The sequence below is a fragment of the Mya arenaria genome, chromosome 12, assembly GCF_026914265.1.
Source record: "Mya arenaria isolate MELC-2E11 chromosome 12, ASM2691426v1".
Lineage (NCBI taxonomy): Eukaryota > Metazoa > Mollusca > Bivalvia > Myida > Myidae > Mya > Mya arenaria.
In genome coordinates this window covers 62,240,796-62,258,290 of record NC_069133.1, presented here as the reverse complement: position 1 = coordinate 62,258,290, position 17,495 = coordinate 62,240,796, and the positions used below count along the sequence as shown (strand labels likewise).

At 32.3% G+C, this 17,495-nt stretch overlaps 1 protein-coding gene across 1 annotated transcript; it reads right to left on the bottom strand.

The window, feature by feature from the left end:
• Positions 1–13,719: 13,719 nt before the first annotated feature.
• LOC128210868 (uncharacterized) lies at positions 13,720–17,192 on the bottom strand. The gene is made up of 4 exons (XM_052915222.1): positions 17,030–17,192; positions 14,649–15,223; positions 14,034–14,481; positions 13,720–13,910 (listed from the first exon to the last, which is right to left on the bottom strand). The coding sequence occupies exons 1-4, from the start codon at positions 17,190–17,192 to the stop codon at positions 13,720–13,722; spliced, it is 1,377 nt and encodes a 458-aa protein (XP_052771182.1).
• Positions 17,193–17,495: the final 303 nt, after the last annotated feature.

The window sequence follows — 17,495 nt, the reverse complement described above, 5'->3', positions numbered from 1 at the left end:
TTATTTGAAGTCGGTTTAATTAAATTTTTGTAACAGATTGCTTTACAGGATGTTACTAGTCCGATAGATTCTAAGATCGGGTTTTTGTACACGAATGGGTAGGTAAATCGGATTGGTTTCACTTACGCCCGTTTATTTCAACAAAAGTTCTGTGATCACGTAATGGTATCAGCTTTATGACACAATGCGCGAATGTAACTTTTGCAATAATTGAAAGAGAATAAGTTATATGTAACCAACATTGTAATGGTAAAAGGCAGAAAAAAAAAACCTCAGTGATCTTCCAGCACTCTTGTTTGAAACGACAACATAAACAAGTGTGCTAAACTATTCAAAATCGTAAAGGTGGCTTGTTTAGACATGTTTAAACATTTAATTGTATGCTTTATAGCGATAATTACAACAGTTGGTTCACTCGTTTATATTGATTAAATTAAAATATATGTACTTGTTCGCGTTTCTGTCAGTGAAGTGTTTATCTTTCGTTTTTATAACACTTGAGTGTTCATTTCGATTTTGTAACATTAATTATTTAACGTTCATAGATTTGCCGACTTAAATTCTAATTCCATGTTATAGTTGGCACAGTCTCAGTTGTATGTGTGCCCAGCTGCTGAATTCCTAGACAAATCTCCTAGTTCTGAAACGCATAATGACATACTGCGTTGTCTATTCAAATGATATTCTCGCTTGACCCCTTAGCGATTGTTTTCTTAAAAGCTTTTGATATGAAATTAAAAGATGGTGTTCTTGTCTGAATCCAAATTGCCCAGATGCTATCCTAATATCACATACTCTAGTAGTCTCATGGGGTTGAACATTTTACACCACTCGTTTGAAAAAAGCAAGGACTTTGTAATTGTCTTTTTGTTATTAAAAATGAAAATAACTTTCAAAGCCTACATTTCGAATAATTTTGTTCTTACCTTTAAATCAGTGAAGCCAATGAGAAGGAGTGTTCGCGATATCAAATGCAATTTTTACCTGTACCAGATTTGTATATTTGTAAACTATCAGATTATATCAACGGTATGCCCAGGAAGGGGGCGGTGGGCATATATGGGATCGTGGGTGATTCCCGACAGACGGATTTGGACAAGGCAGGAAAAATCTCCAGTTGGAAAAAAACTAACGCGTATAATTTCCAAACAGATGGATGCCTTTTACATCAACGATTTCAATATGTGTTACACCAATGTCTTCTAGATAATTGGTGTTACCGTTAAAATGTTCTGACATCGGTTTGTTACGCCGAAGCCTAAATTTACCTCAACCTTACTTATTCTTTCCTTCAAGAACGGGAATTATCCCCAACGTAAACCTTTTGTAGCATATTTTTCTAAACATCCCAAACATAAAATTCCATACTCTGCATTCTTGTTTGCAAGCAAAATGTGCACCTACATCATGGACCCTTTGACATTTTTGTGACTTTACATTTGCTTGGTAGATATAATACATACAATGACTTTCTATAGATAAGATATAGATAAACAGAACATACATGAAAAATATGTTGTAATAAAAAAATGATGCAAACTTACAAAATGGAAAAATACACGCATAATATTATATTATACATCCATCCATCTTTTCAATCTCCGATAATTGATACAGGCACAAGCGAAGCCAGCATTTAGATTTTCCTAATATATCTATTGCGATTCAAAGGGACATACCGAGGGCTCAACGCAACACTATTGTAACTCATTTTTCCAAATTTTATAGGAGGTTGAAAAAAACTTCACAATTTTTTGTATTATACATATTTTGTAATAGTCTTAGTATATTTGTCTTTGAAAGTAGAATCAATTTATTAATCCAAATAAAAATTTGAATTATAATGTTGCGTTTTTATTATATTTGAATAAATGTTAGTTACAATACTGTTGCCTCTGAAAATGAGAAAATATCATTTAATTTTTCAACGCAACACTATTGTAACTGAAGTTGCAATAGTGTTGCATTATCTTTTTTTACCAGTTATTTACAATTTGCAGAGCAACACAATGATATTTTTGTTTTGTTTTTAAGTTGTGCCTGCATATTAATTTAAAACATAGCTTAAAACACATTTAATTCCTCATAGTTCTTTGTAGTTTTTAATAAGAGTCAAAATTGCCGTTTAAATTCAATTCATAAAAAAGGCACAAATAGTTAACTTGAATCTTAATGTGCTGTGTACTGTACTGTGGCTTGGAATTTACTCAATAACCTAGCGGTATATCATACTGACTATAATGAAAAAAGGTTGCATTTAATTTTATCTGTTTATTAAAATTATAAAACATAACTTTCAGTAAAGCAACTTTAACTACATATAATTATGTACAATTATGTTATATACCAGCAAATTCAGCATTTCATTGTGAATTGATTCTCTTTACAATTAATTGTGTTTATGATTTAATTTCTCTCACTGTTCCTTAAAAATCTGAAATACAAAGGACCATAATAGTAAACAAACTTGGAAAATATGATTTCTGTGCAATGATATTAAGTGTTCCTACATTTGATTAATAATAACAATTTTTAGAATTTTCATAACATATTTGTATATCAATAATTACTACATGTAGCTGTACATCTTAAAGCTGCACTCTCACAGATATACCATTTGTACAACTTTTTTATTTTTTGTCTTGTAAAAAACAAATTTTTGAGTAAATATCTGCAAACCAATGATATAAAATTGCTGACCAAAAAGTCAGATCTTGATTTTCATATTTCTGTTTGAAAATTAATGCTTTATGGCTTAAACCATTACTAACGGTTGAAGAAAAATGCATAAGACATCATTTTTTTTAACTTAGATATACAAATCTGCGATCTATTTTTTGCCAGCAGTCTTATTTAACTGGTTTCCAAGACAAAAAAATAAAAAAAGTTGTCAAAGCGTTCAATCTGTGAGAGTGCAGCTTTAACAATCTGACTTTTTAAAAATATGTTATAACATGATGTTGCCATCATAAAATGCCCTGTAAATCATAGAAATGTAATTTATTATATAAATAGAATATCAAATTCGTGGTCATTTAAACAAAATTTATTAATTTCATGTTTACTGAATTGTCAAAAATTGATAGAAAGTTTCCACAGCTTATTTCAATCAATTTTAGAAAACTTTAATTAATAAATGTAAAATAAATTCCTTATTGAACGAACGAACACTCATGCTATCCACTATGTTTGGCAAACGGGGAATACACTGAAATCAAAATTAGGTATTCAAATTAATAATCTGATGTTAAACTAAGTAATACATCATAATATTAGCATCGTTGGCAACTACAGTACTTTTTCTGTTAAATTTCATACACAATGAAACATAGCGATGTTGATCTGACGATGAATAATACGATATTAATAAATTAATTTATAGATATTTATACTTCTATAATTGATCTCATTATTTTCATATGTTCTAATTTTTAAAGAACATTGTACTAGTGGCATAGTACTGTTTTGGTTTAATAGTTAATTTGATTCACAGAGATTATAAGTATCTACCATAGCCGCTCGTGTAAGATTATAGGTTCATCCCGACCCTCGCGCAGGGTGTTTTGCGGGAACTCAGTAAACCTCGTCTTACACTCTCAGCCATGGAAGATACTTATAATCTCTGTGAATCAAGTTCACTTCCTTCTGAGGACCATGATAGCTTGTTTGATAAAAGAAGCATATATTTGACCTCTCTGAGGTATATGATACCGTCTTTATTTCATTGTATTTGACCTTTTCATTATCTTCATTTATTGAAAAGTTTTTCACAGTGCTTGCAGCCTGTTTAATGTCTAAAATGTCAATCGTACTCATTTCTTTCACAAAATATGGCCTTTTATGTAAAGCAGTTCGGACAATTGCTGCCCACTGCCCATTTGTATACACACTGTCATGTTTTGATGCTCTCTCAACTTCAGCATGTATTGAATCTCCTTCATTTTGTATATAACCTTTTTGCAAATAATAATGCCGGTCACATCCGTTATAGGAAGCGTGTCCCTGGTGTTTAGAATCTTGCAACATATTATCTGTTTCCTAGATACAAAAAAAATGGATTAAAAAATGGATTAATTTTTTATAGGATGTTGTTATTATAGATAAAACCCTTTTTTCAGAAAAATTAGCATTTTTTTTTCAGCAAATACTTCTATTATCCCACAGAACCTTAACAAATCGGATGGAATGCAAATATGGCATATTTCTAAGAACTTTTATGAAAAAACATTAAATTGACCGGACTAAATGACTTGTACCAGGGTCTTATAACAGATTTGTTAACATTGTTTGTATCAACATTTTAGGACACTACTAAAAGATATTTTTCCTAAGTCAATTCTAAAATTATTTGGACCATAGTATTTAAAAAGTGAGTGTTTTTTTTTATTTCCGTTGAATTGCATTGGGATGTTATATAACACATGAACTACTGTACATGTACCAAAATGTCATGATATTCACTTAAATAGATTATGGTTCTATGGTGTCAGGGCCACATAATTAAAGTTAAATCTGTAATAAAATTGAACTATTGATATAACATAAAAAAAATGATTAAAGAAAATGTTTAGAATGGTTACACATATTAATCTTCATATACAGTACAGCCAACTATTAAAAAAAGAAAAGAAATCAGTTTATTTTTACCTTGTAATGAACATAACATAATAATATTTTTCTTGTTATTTAATTTATAATTTCATAAGATATTATAACAATAAGAAATAGTTCATATCAAAAGTAAAACACTTCTGTATTTATAAAGCGCAAGCCTCTCAAACATTTCTATGCATTATTGCAATATTGACACAAACTTTAGTGAACACTAATGATGTGATATGATTCGTACCCTTTATCTTGGGATAATACACATGTTACTATAAATAATAACATTTCACTATAGAAATTCGTTCCCGTAATAATGATTATCGTCCCAACCCGTGAGATTACTACGATTATGGCATAATTGCCCAATGAGAACGAGAACGAAAAGACTGACATCAATTTCACGTTAATAAGAATGGCCTCTGTATACTTGGTAGGCAAACATTTTGTTTCAGTAATGAGTACTACCCGAAGCTGTACCAGATGTTTACATCCGTTAAAGGTCATAAAGCACTGAGGCAAGGAAATGTTTTCTACAAACATTTTTTTTTACTTTACTAGCTGAGAATTTTTAATTATTCCAGCAGAATGGCTAGAGTCATTTAAGTCGAGATGCTTATGAAATTGCTCCTAGGCTTGACGACCCTGGCTGTGCCCACCTTATAATTGAAATGAACAACCAAAACGGCCAATGTAAAACAGGAAATATTTGAAGAATGAGAATATTGCAGGCTTATTCTGAAAACACTTACGAAAAGGTTTGCTAATGTGATTTCCAGTCACTCGTTATTTTTCACAGCTAATGCCATTCAAAACCATTTTGTTATTTCACATTTTTAAAACGTTAAGACTTAAGTCACTACATGCATATCCTTTATTGTTCCACAAAATCATGTTCTTTAAATCCATTTGAAATCATTGACAAATGACAAAACATATGTATTATACAGGGTCATGAGGATAATAATGGCTGACCATGGCTTTTGGTTGATAATTGCCCCAATGAAAATAATTATTTCTTCCACTGGGGCAATTATTAACCAAAAGCCATGGTCAACCCTGTATAATTCTATAAATAAACTTCATACTGTTATTGATTTTTTCCAATCTTGAAGTTGTAAAGTTGTAACCTACTTACTATACTGTATTTAGCTTCTTTTCCAAGAAACTGATGATGTAATCAAACATTATGACATCATAGTGATATAGTATAACAGAGTTACAATAGTGTTGCACTGTGACATTTTTTCAAAGTGTTTATAATTTTTATGCAACACTATTGTAACTGGAGTTACAATAGTGTTGCAATTTGGAATTTAACACATCAGAGATACAATTAGGTAGCAAATATTTTTAAAGATACACTTATTTTAGGAATACATCTAAAATATTTTATGAGTTAATGCATCTTAACAAAATACACTCAAAAATGCCAAAAAGATAAATTCTGTAAAAATTGCAGTTACAATAGTGTTGCGTTGAGCCCTCGATACGTTCATACGTTTATCGCAGCATTAAACAAAACATTGGACTTGTTTAAAGAATGCACATCAATTATTGTTTACCTACGCCATTGGCTTACGTTTCTAAGTGCTCTGTCATTTTCAACTGCAATAGTTCTGAAATCGACATTTTTAATACAACACGCTTCTTATAAAACAATTAAAGATTGTAGTTTGTACTTAGGACCATGGAACACTTTAAGTTCGATATGGTTTTGTTCTTGTAATCGCACTCGACAAGACACTATACTATGATAATTCTAGAAGAGATATGGAATCAGTAAATTTCTTCAAAGATAAAAGGTTGACGTAAAAGAATTCAATGCATACTAGTTCAAAGTGTCATACAAACTTTTGCTTAATTTTTTAGTTTACATACATGCTGAGCAGTGACACCAAAATGAAAGCTTTAAGCTAATTTATTACAAGATCCATTCATCGACTGCCTTTTTATTTCTCCTTGTCGTTCAGGCATTAGTCGTGTGCATCTGAAGAGGGTCTTCCTTAAATGTTTCTGCATTGGCTTTTTAGTAGGGATGCAAACGAATATTCGAATATTCGATCAAACGTTTGGTATTCGAATGTCAAAATCGGTATTCGAATATTCGGTGTATTTTGGTGTCGAATATCTATAATAATGAGCCTTTTGCCTACAACACTGTTCTTGTGTTTAAACTTCGTTTGTCTTGTTTTTACGACACCTGGCCAATACTGCCAGAGGTGTGAATGTGATATAGTCGGGTACCATAAAAAAGACCCCGTAATTTTACAATAACTGACTTAATAAAACAAGTGACACACAAAATTCAATTAATTTCGGTAAATTTGAATGCCTTTGTCAATCAAGGAATAAACTAGTTCCCGAGTTGGTTTGGTTATTTCATAGTTTTATTTAGTAAAGGGCAATCCCAGAACGAGGCTGCTCGTACTCACGGAAAGATCTTCCATTGGCGCATAACGCCATTTGACCAGAATCCATCTAAGTTTACGTTGTTAACAAATATGAAGGCAGAGGAATATAAATTAAAATATTTTGTTGTTTCTTTGTTCATAATGTAGTACTTCTTGTCTTTCTGAAAAAAGGAATTTCAGAGGCTCATTTGGTGAAATTCAGGGTCCGCCGCGCGTAGTGGTTACGACAAAGAAGGGCTAAAATGTAACGCTATAACTTTAGCGAATATAATAAAAGTTTACTACAACTTTTAAAAGACTTATTTTATTTTGCTGATCGAATATTCGAATATTCAAATCAAATTTGCTATTCGTTTGCATCCCTACTTTTTAGTAGTTTCAATTGTGTTATAAAAGGATTATCGATTTGATCCCCGTTGATGTTCTAAAAAGGGTGATAGATAACCTCATTGAATTAAGTTGCTAATGCATTTGCAGTTTACGGCCAATTGCTCTTAGAGACAAAACACTGAAAGAAAATCAAGGGATTGTTATTTTTCACGATTTATTGGTTTGTGCATTGATGCAATTATTCGAATCTAAAAGTACTCATGTTCAAACTTTAAGTGTTGTTTGAATTGACCTATCCCCCTGATCTACAGCCAGTTGTAGGTCAATAGCAGCCGGGCGACACTAACAATATCTTATTTGTTGAATGCTTCAAGGGGATTACAAAAATAATGTCAGAAAAAAGATAAATAATAAAACCATCTATAAATTATAATTGAATGGACATTTGAATGGATAAATAATTGTAATGATGACAGACTTGAATCAATAAAAGTAGATGAAATCAGAAAGCATGTAAATAGTTGAATAACGGAAAAGCTGCATTAACTGTTTTCTTCAAATATGATTAAATGAATAAATAACTAACATAGGTGACATGCAATTTATCCGATACATTGATGGATTATGACTCATTGCCCGGAAAACTGCTATGAGGGATATATTGTACCCCTTCAAAAAGGTGTGATATTAAAATAGATCATTACATTGTTGAGTACTTTTGGAAAAAATAGTATCGTATCACAGAAGCACAAGCAAGCTATCGACAGAAAATGATATTCATAATATGTTTGTATGGCAAGGTGATATTTACAGCTTTTTATTGATTATTCTAAACCAACCTTATAATTACCCCACTGCTCCTGGTGCCTTTAATCTGGTGCCTGGAATATGTTCCATGTCACACTGGCTCTGCTGGCTTTCGCTGGTTAAAAGCCTTAAATTAGAATTTATATTTTTTGAAACAATAATGAAATGGTTGGGTACAATTAAACATAACATGACGTGGTAATTTAAGAACAGTATATGTAATATTATATAAATTGTATAGAACACTGGGGTATGCTGTTTTTCAAATAATGTTTACTTTGAACGTTTAAACTAACTGCGGTTTTGTACATAGGACAGAAGCAGACTGTTCCTAGCCTATATATAATATAAATATGAATATAAAGGTTAGGAAAATATAATGTCCACATTGTCAGGCTGTGGAATGCCATTTACAGTGGATCATATTTTTTTAAATATGTTTCCTAAATGTTTTATTTAACCTCATTTCATTAGTTGCTGGATATCATTTTTGTTTCAGATCTTATGTCACAACAGTTGTTTTTTGTATTAAATATATACTTTCATATTATCAATGTACTGTACTGTTTTCCGTAAAAAATCACCCCAATGGGTGTGTCTATATAAAAAAACTGTAAAAATAGACTATAGACTGAGAAATGTTTCATTAAAAATGACGTCATTACTGTTATTCACTCTTCAATATTTACAGGAAGTTGAACTTGATTGATAATATGTGAAAATACCAAAATATGTCCGCATTGAGATATATTTGACACAGTTACGTCAAGACCTGTAATTAAGTGTTGGTCTCGAACCAGTGCATTTAATTTTCAAAGGTTTTGGAAATATTTGAACGCAAAACAAGGTACATACCTTCTGATACTGCAGTTCGTTTGTTTAACTGTTTTTGTACATGTATTTGCTTCCGTTGAATATTTTAAATGCAAACGTTTAGTCAAACAATGGTTATCGGCGTTTTCTTACCTCTGTATTCTTGACTGTTATGGATATGAATGTAACAGAACAGTTTTCCATTCACTAAGTTTACATTTGTCTTTAAAACCGACGAAATCAGTCTGGAATCGACCGTTTGTTTATATCTGGTCGGCCATCTTAATTTCGGAAACTGAGATGGTAAATAGATTTACCCACTTTTTCATGGACGGTAAAAACTACCGCGGTAAACAGTCCGGTAAAATCTTGATTTTCTTTTGTTTAATTGCATGTCGCCAAACTACCAAAAAATTATCGCCGATAACTTTTTACCATGTGTAAACTTGTTTATACATGCAGGCGTGTTCTTTTTGACAACTTTTGACACATTATCGAGACTAGCTCTAAAGGCAATATTTTAATTGAAGAAATAACTAAATGCCCTATTATTTCAATTATTCTGAATCGATTAGACGTGTTTGATAAACTCATTTTCCGAACTGTATGGCTCTCTAGTATGGATACTGTAGTATTTGATCTTTTGTCAGGATTTACAGCACACAGTCTCAGAACAATTTTAAATGGAATTTTAAACTTCTGTAAAAAGAATTGTTAGCTAAATGTACTAAGTGATTTCAAATATTGTATAAACACCGTAAAGATGTAGACTATTATATATGTTAGAATAATTTATGATACAGTGTTGTGTGATGTAGATGATAACCCTAATTTCAAATCATAGGTTTCTTTAGTGAAACACTTACTTAAATCCTTAGGATTTATCATGTGTGATTGACTTTGATTTGTTTATGTTTTCAGTCTCAAAACAAATATCTATGTTCTTCTAAAAGTAAAATGTCCACTACTGCTAGATCATAAATTATATTACAGATTTTAAACCCTTAAAGTCTTTATTTGTCAGATATAAAGTAAAATACCTGACTGTTTTGTCGAGACGAGTATCTGTACAAAGATAAGTTATAGAAGCCGATATGTGGCTCCAAACAAGTGCATGCATTGTTTAAACAGTTTCAATTTGAAAGAAAGTGAACGATTCTTCAAAATATGGTCATTAATAGTCCCACTAAGATGCGATCGATCCATCGTTTGTATAAATTGCTATATTTATAATGTGTTCATTTGCTTATGTAACCTTATTGCACGTTAACAATATATATGTATTAATTTATTTGTTATTTCGAAAAGAGCTGTATCAATACTATTTTTTTGCTGTCGAATTGGGTAAATTGCCTATATAATCCGGCACTTAATTTAATTAACCTAAAAAAAATATGAATAATAAAGTAGCATTAGTGCAAATTCAATCTTATAAATAACAATGGATGTCCATGAAAGTATTTAATTTCGCAATTCAGCAAAGTCCTTCGTATCAAACTCCGCATCTATTGAAAACAAAGGATTTACACTTCAGGGTAATGCAAATAGCCTTATTCTTAACCAGCTTAATGACATGCAATTTAATACATCACTTGTGTATTCCATTCAAGAGTTCGAAATGACATGTTAATAAAAGTCGTTGACAAGACGTCCTGGGATTTATTTGTAATGTACGAAATATTTATATTGCTCGCTTTTAAGACGTGCAAACACATTTTGCAAATAATTTAACCACTGCGAATTTTTAAGATAAAAAAGTGTGATCAAAGAATGTTTCTGAGCAGAACAATGCCTATCACAAAATGAAATATGAGATAAAACATCGTCTGGCTGGAACAACGCAAACAGTGAAGTTTGAATAGACACTAATTCGTTGCATAGTCTGAATATTTCATTAATTGTGTGCTGTCTGCCAGCCAGGAGTGCTTAACAATACCCTTCAGATCATAGTTTGACAGATACGTAAACGATTTGCTTCCAGCAATTTGTTCCGAAAACCTCTTCTTGCAGTGCCTCTGGCTGGAAGGACATGTTGTACATTTTTAGATTTGCCTAAATTTATAGCTTAGTCTGAACATATAAAATGTAAACGTTGTACTTTTTCTTTTAAGGAACCTTTATGGTACATGAAATTGGTTAGTGAGGTGTATTTCCAGGATGTATATAATTTACTATGAAGTAGTACCCGTGTACCTTTATACAGGATGTTGGTAACGGTTGGATGTATAGAATATAGAGTGTTGCGTTTTTTTCAGAATACACTAGACAATGCGCTCATGCGTAAACAATCAATAAATACGTTAATGTTTAAAACATAGTCAATGGTCACTCATTCTTCCAATCATACAGTTAAACTTGGTTTAACAATCACAGTTCCAACAGTAGAACAACATAAACACATCGAAAGGAATAAATGAATATTAACCGCAATAACTATAGTAGGCATTACTCAACTCGAAAGCTTTAAATTCAAACATACATACTTTTTTATTTACATTAGTATTTTGAGAGGTGAATAACTCTATAAATTTGATCCTATTAGGTCTTGCATAATAATATTTATCTATGTACGCTTTTCTTATATCAGTATACAGTTTACATTCAAGAACAAAATGATATTGATCTTCCAGTAAATCACATACATGACATTTTCTTTCCGAATAAGGTATAGCAGCTGGGTTATGCCATCTACCAGCCTCTTCCTGTAATCTGTGTGCAAACATCCTTGATCATGACAATGCAATTCTATACTTATCAATGTAAACATCCTTTAAATACGTTGTAATGTTAAAATCTGCAAAAAAGCACATAGGTTCTAGCTCTGGTAGTCTCAGTTTACTCCGAGCTCCAACTTTTTATAAATATATCAGAAACTCTTTTGTTAAAAACACTCAAAAATAAAGTTATATCCCAAATCCTTGGTTTAACCATACATCATTGAATCCAAGCCTCTGTAATAATCCTTTTAACATATTTATCCATGATCTATTATTTGGATTTCTATCTTCTTTTAAATACATTTTATCATATACAATTCTGACATACTTTATGGTTTGCATATATTTACTATTTTAAGCCAAACTATAATCTCATCAACAGAACGTTTATTAACAATGAAATTCTACTTAATTCACTCTAAACAAAATTATTTTGAGTTTTTTTGTAACTCCTAATATTTCTTTACAAAAAAATAAATGTACTCTTTCAATTTGCTGACTATTAAAAAGACTCCACACTTCATGGCCGTAACTTAAAACCGGATATATATATGTTTATCAAATAAATCTTATCTCTGTTTCACATACAACGTAGGAATTTTGCATAAGCACTGTCTAAGTTTATATATACCCTTCATAGCCTGACCTGACCATGTTTTAAAAGTACCAGTAATGAAACCCTCTGGTGTAAATAGAATTCCAAGATTTGTAAACTTGTTAACAATGTCCTGGTCTTTATACCAAAATGTAAAATTCCTTCTAAATCTACCGCCTTTCCTAAATATCATAACTTTTTTAGTGAGTTAACACTTTAACTTCCATTTATTACAATATCTCTCTAGTAATAAAGGACCTTCTTGAAAACCAGCCTCTGATTCTGACAACAAAACAATATTATCAGAATACAGTAATATAAATAGTTTAAACACGTCTAAATCTAAACCCTGATGGTTATTAGTCATGAAATACTCTTCTATATCATTTAAATACATAGACAATAACAATGGTGATAAGGATTCTCCTTGACGATCACCTAACAAACATATAAATGTATCACTTAAACGTTTTCATATTTTACTCTAGACATACCTGTACATTGAACGTATAATGTCTAACATTTTAACTCTTTCACCAAGTTGAATAAGTTTTTACCATATACTATCCCGTACAACATAAATGAATGCCTTAGTAAAGTCCACACATGCAGTACATAACTTCTTATTTGTATTTCTGAAATAGTTTATAATGCCATGTAAAACAAAAACATTATCAATAGTTCCCATTTTTGCCTAAATCCAATCTGAGCCTCAATATAAACATGATAATTTTCAGCCCAATCAGTAAGTCTATCATTCAGACCTTTATTGAATAACCTTCCAAGAGTACACAATAATATAATACCTATTATAATTACTTGCAACATTAACATATCCTATTTAATGTAAAGGCACAATGAACCCTTTCAACCACTTCTCAGGGAAATAACCAATGCCAAATAAATGGTTAAACAATTTACATATTTAGGATCTGACACGAGTTGTCATTTAATACAAGATTTTATCAAACGAGTTCATGAAATTTGTTAGTAAGCGAGCCTCTGGCGAGCTTACTAACAAATTTCATGGACGAGTTTAATAAAATTCTTGTATAAATGACAACGAGTGTCAGATCTTTTTTATCACATGCTTTAAACGGTGTTATTATTACCAATTTAGTTCCACTTTCTGAACCCGTTGTTTGATAGCCATATAACTCCATGAGGAATGTCATCGATGCGCTATAGAAATAGTTCCTAATGAAAATGACAAAAGTAGCAAGCATTTATCAAGTTTTAATTTGATTTAGCCCTTAACAATTTACAAATATAAAAATTTGTAGTAATTAAAATATCCTACAACATGAATAACGAACCATTTAAACAAAAATAAATAAGTACACAATTTGATGACGTCACACTGAGAGCCCATGCATTGACGCGGTTTATGTGACCTACATAGGTCTGTCAAGTTTTACTGTATGCACGGATTCAAAAGTTATTCGCTGTCGCTTTCTACGATGATTCTGCGGCGTTTTCGTGGTGTAAATGGAGTATCGCAACATGCAGATGATGTTGGCGAAGCTTTACTCGGTACTGCCTGGATGTTGATGTTGAAAGTTCCACCAAGAATGTTTCCAGCGAATATGTTGTTCAAGCCGCCATGGAATGTGTACTGAGAAGCCTGTGCTGCAGAATTCGTATTTGTGTTTTTGGTAAACGACAGCTGATTAAACTGGCAAGGAAATGGCATTTGTTGCATATTGTCTGCGTTTGTCAAGATGTTTGAAATGTTCTTGTGTTGTTTGTCACTTATGTGGCTGTAATTATTCACTGACTGGATATTTCTGTGACCAGTGATCTGCATTATCTGGTTTGGCGGAGCATTGTACTCAGAAAGTTTCTGAACAAGATGCTTTCTGACACTTTGGTTCGTTAGCCGTTTGTCTTCCGGTAGTCCTGCAGCTTTGGCCATTCGCTTCATTATTAAGGTAAGTTTGTTTTGTCCAATTGGCTGGCGTTTAAACCATTGGTCACTGGGTTTTATATTTGATTGAACTGTGTGGGTTGCAATATAAAATGGGTCAGATGGTTTGCTATAGTCAGCTGGTCTTCTACTGGCGTATTCCTTGTTAATAGCGACAGGACATTTTTCTGGCTCTGTGCTACATTCCCACATCTTGGGCTTGACTGATCGTACATCCCTGGGATTCGCTCCTTGTCTGGTTTTAGTTTGTCTTTCTTCAAACTCTAAATATTCCTGCCCAGCATGATCAACACACAGCTTAAGGTCCCCCAGCACATACTCCTGTGCTCATCACTTCCCCGTAACTCAAAGTTTACAGTGTTAAAAAACCAGAGCGAGTTGATGATGCTTTCAGGTGATGCTTTTCCCAGTTGCTTTGTTTCTCAAAGCTGACTTATTACCTCATCAGTAATGGGGTCAGCCCTCTTAGGTTTGTTTTCCAGGCCTTCACCTTTTAGTTGTTTCTGTTTGGCCTGAAACACCTCTTTGAGTTTAGCAAACTCAGGCCCATGAATCAAAGAATACCCGAAGTTTTGATCACGTAAATATCGTTCAAAGCTACCAAGGAATCCGCGGAGAGCTGTGGGCTCATAGTTGGAGCCATCAGGTTTTTTGACACTGACAAAGAATTTGCACAAGAGATTGCAAAGCTCATTTGGGGGGATTTTGCTGATTTCACGCATTTCATTTACTGTGTGAAGGTAGGAGGAAAGTAATTTCAAGTCATAGAAAGTTTTATTAACAGTACTTTTGTTTTTCTGTTTGACAACAAAGTCCTGCAGATCGTCGTCAGTGACGCTCTGAAACCGAGCAGTGTTCCCAGCGTTCGTGCATTTTACCAAATTTAGCCTGGATACGGAAAGATCAGCCTCAAAGTCGCAGCTTTCTAATAACACGGAATATATTGCGTCATTTCCAGGTGTTTTCTGCATGGTTATTATGCCTTTACCACGACCATCGATGTTGACAGATGCGCCTACCGATAACCAAGTAGATGCCATTTTGTTTACAAACAATGCGTAAGAATATCTAGGTCGCGTGCGATTAGTCTAGCCAATAGAAACGCCTGATAGGTTATCTTACACATGTGTAAGATAAAAATATTCGTAATGGGTTTATTACACGGAAAACAAGGGTAAGCATGTGATAAAAAGCTGTACTAAATGCATCATTGTTTGATCCATAGTTGAAAAATTCATTACTAAAACAGTCAGGGCCATCTGATTTACCATTATTTAATTAGTAAAAGCCTTTCTGCTACCCTCAAAAGTAAAAGGTACATAAAGCCCCTTACTTAAAAATAACGTTTAATTCTCCTTCTAAATACCTTTCATTGAAATATAATATGTCTTTATCAGGATGGAAAAACACTGATTCAAGATCATTTATAGATCTGTAATATTCTACAATATCACCGGGTGTAAGGGAGCATGAGTCGTTAACAATAGACCCGTTAAGCATCTTCTAATACTATTTTGAATTATTCTTTTTAGCATCATCTAATTTACATTTTGTGACTTGTCAAATACAAATTTCTTTTTTTCTAACCTCATTCTTATAATCTCTCATTGCATGCACCATATCTATATTTGTAACAGCACAAGGTTATTTCAATTATAATTCAAACATTTATATTAATTTCCCTTTAAATGAAAACAGTCACTTTTAAATTTTTTTGGACCTTTGCAAACATTTTCTAGTCTGTTATCAATTTTATTACAAATATTCTTTTTAAATACAGGTTTACATATAGTATCCACTATATCAGCAAAACACAAACGATTTACATCAAAATAAACATTGCAGCTTGAAAAATCTATGTTTTCAAACAATAACTCGTTAACCACATTCTCAGAACAAAGTGCTTGCAAAAACAAATCCTTCTTTTCATCATCCCATTTGCATTTAAATGGTATATTCAAAACATCATCTTGCATAACTTGATTCATACTAGTCTGTGTACATGATTTTAAACCAGAACTAATAACACAATGATCTGATATAATATTAGGGTCCAATATTTCAAAAGATAAAATACATTGAAAAAAATCACTTTTACATCAGACATAATCATACAGCCTTGATAATTTACAATTGAAACCTTTCCCACACCTTCCATTCACAATTCTTAACCCTATCGCCTGACAAAATTTTAACAACTGTTTGCCATACTCATTTACAGCCTTATCTTTACTGCCTCTTGGAATATATAAACATCCGTAATATAATTATCTGGTAATAATTTCACAACATGAATATTTTCATTTCAACATGAAACGGCTTTCCACCAACACGGACGTTGGAATCTCCACTTATTTCAAAATTGCAACCAAAGTCGTACATATTTTCTAAATAAATCATGTCATTTATCAATAAATCAAATATATTTGTATCTGCAAACATTTTCCTACTACTACCCTGTGGGACATGTTCAATTAAACACAAGAATTATCATTGCTTAAGTTTAATGAATTACCAAAACAAGACACAGTCCTCAGGTTTTTTTACTAGTTCCACCTGACCTGGCAAACTGTCATGTATATACGCTAATATACCACCACTGGCTCGTTTAGATCCAATAATCTTATCTTTTCTACTAAGAACGAACTATTTAAATCCATCTACATCATATATTTTCAGTTTCAGAAAACAATAGAATATCATAATCATTAAATAACATTTTAATTTCTGCACTGTCTAATTTGTTAGAGGTTTTCCCCACAAGTCCTTGAACGTTTAATACACAAAACTTGACTTCTCGTGACTCCTCCCACTGCCCTACTTTTCAAATAGACCTTGCTGTTCTTCTCAGCCCTCTCAGCCCCCGTTGAAGCGCTGTTCTGTCCACCTCCCGGTTCCTGGGATCCCATCAAATTGCCACGTGGTCTTGGTTTACCACAGTTTTGAACGTTTTGCTTCTCTTTACCTCGTGATTCCCCTTGCATTGATATATGTTTTGGTGTTTTCTGCAATCCTGTTTTTTATCCTTTTTTGTTTGATGAGTGACTTTGTTTGAAGTCTCCTTAACTTGTTCATCATTCTTTATGGAATTATCTACATTATATACTACGATATTGTATTCGTGTGCCTTTATAAAGGATGTTGGTAACACTTCAGGCTACTTGGTCCCTGGAGTTTCCATTTTCAACAAAGCAGTGTCCAACTATATGCTTACTGTAAATATTTTATTAATTGTTATTAAAATTGTATCATGAATTGAACATATATTTGCATAAAAAATGATTTAA

What these genes read in the sequence shown, in the direction of transcription:
- LOC128210868 (XM_052915222.1), bottom strand. Translation starts at nt 17,192, where the DNA reads ATGCAAGGGGAATCACGAGGTAAAGAGAAGCAAAACGTTCAAAACTGT. An exon ending in CTGACCCCATTACTGATGAG is followed by an intron (nt 14,482 to 14,648) that starts GTAATAAGTCAG and finishes CATGCTGGGCAG; the next exon opens with GAATATTTAGAGTTTGAAGA. An exon ending in GAATAATTACAGCCACATAA is followed by an intron (nt 13,911 to 14,033) that starts GTGACAAACAAC and finishes CGAATTCTGCAG; the next exon opens with CACAGGCTTCTCAGTACACA.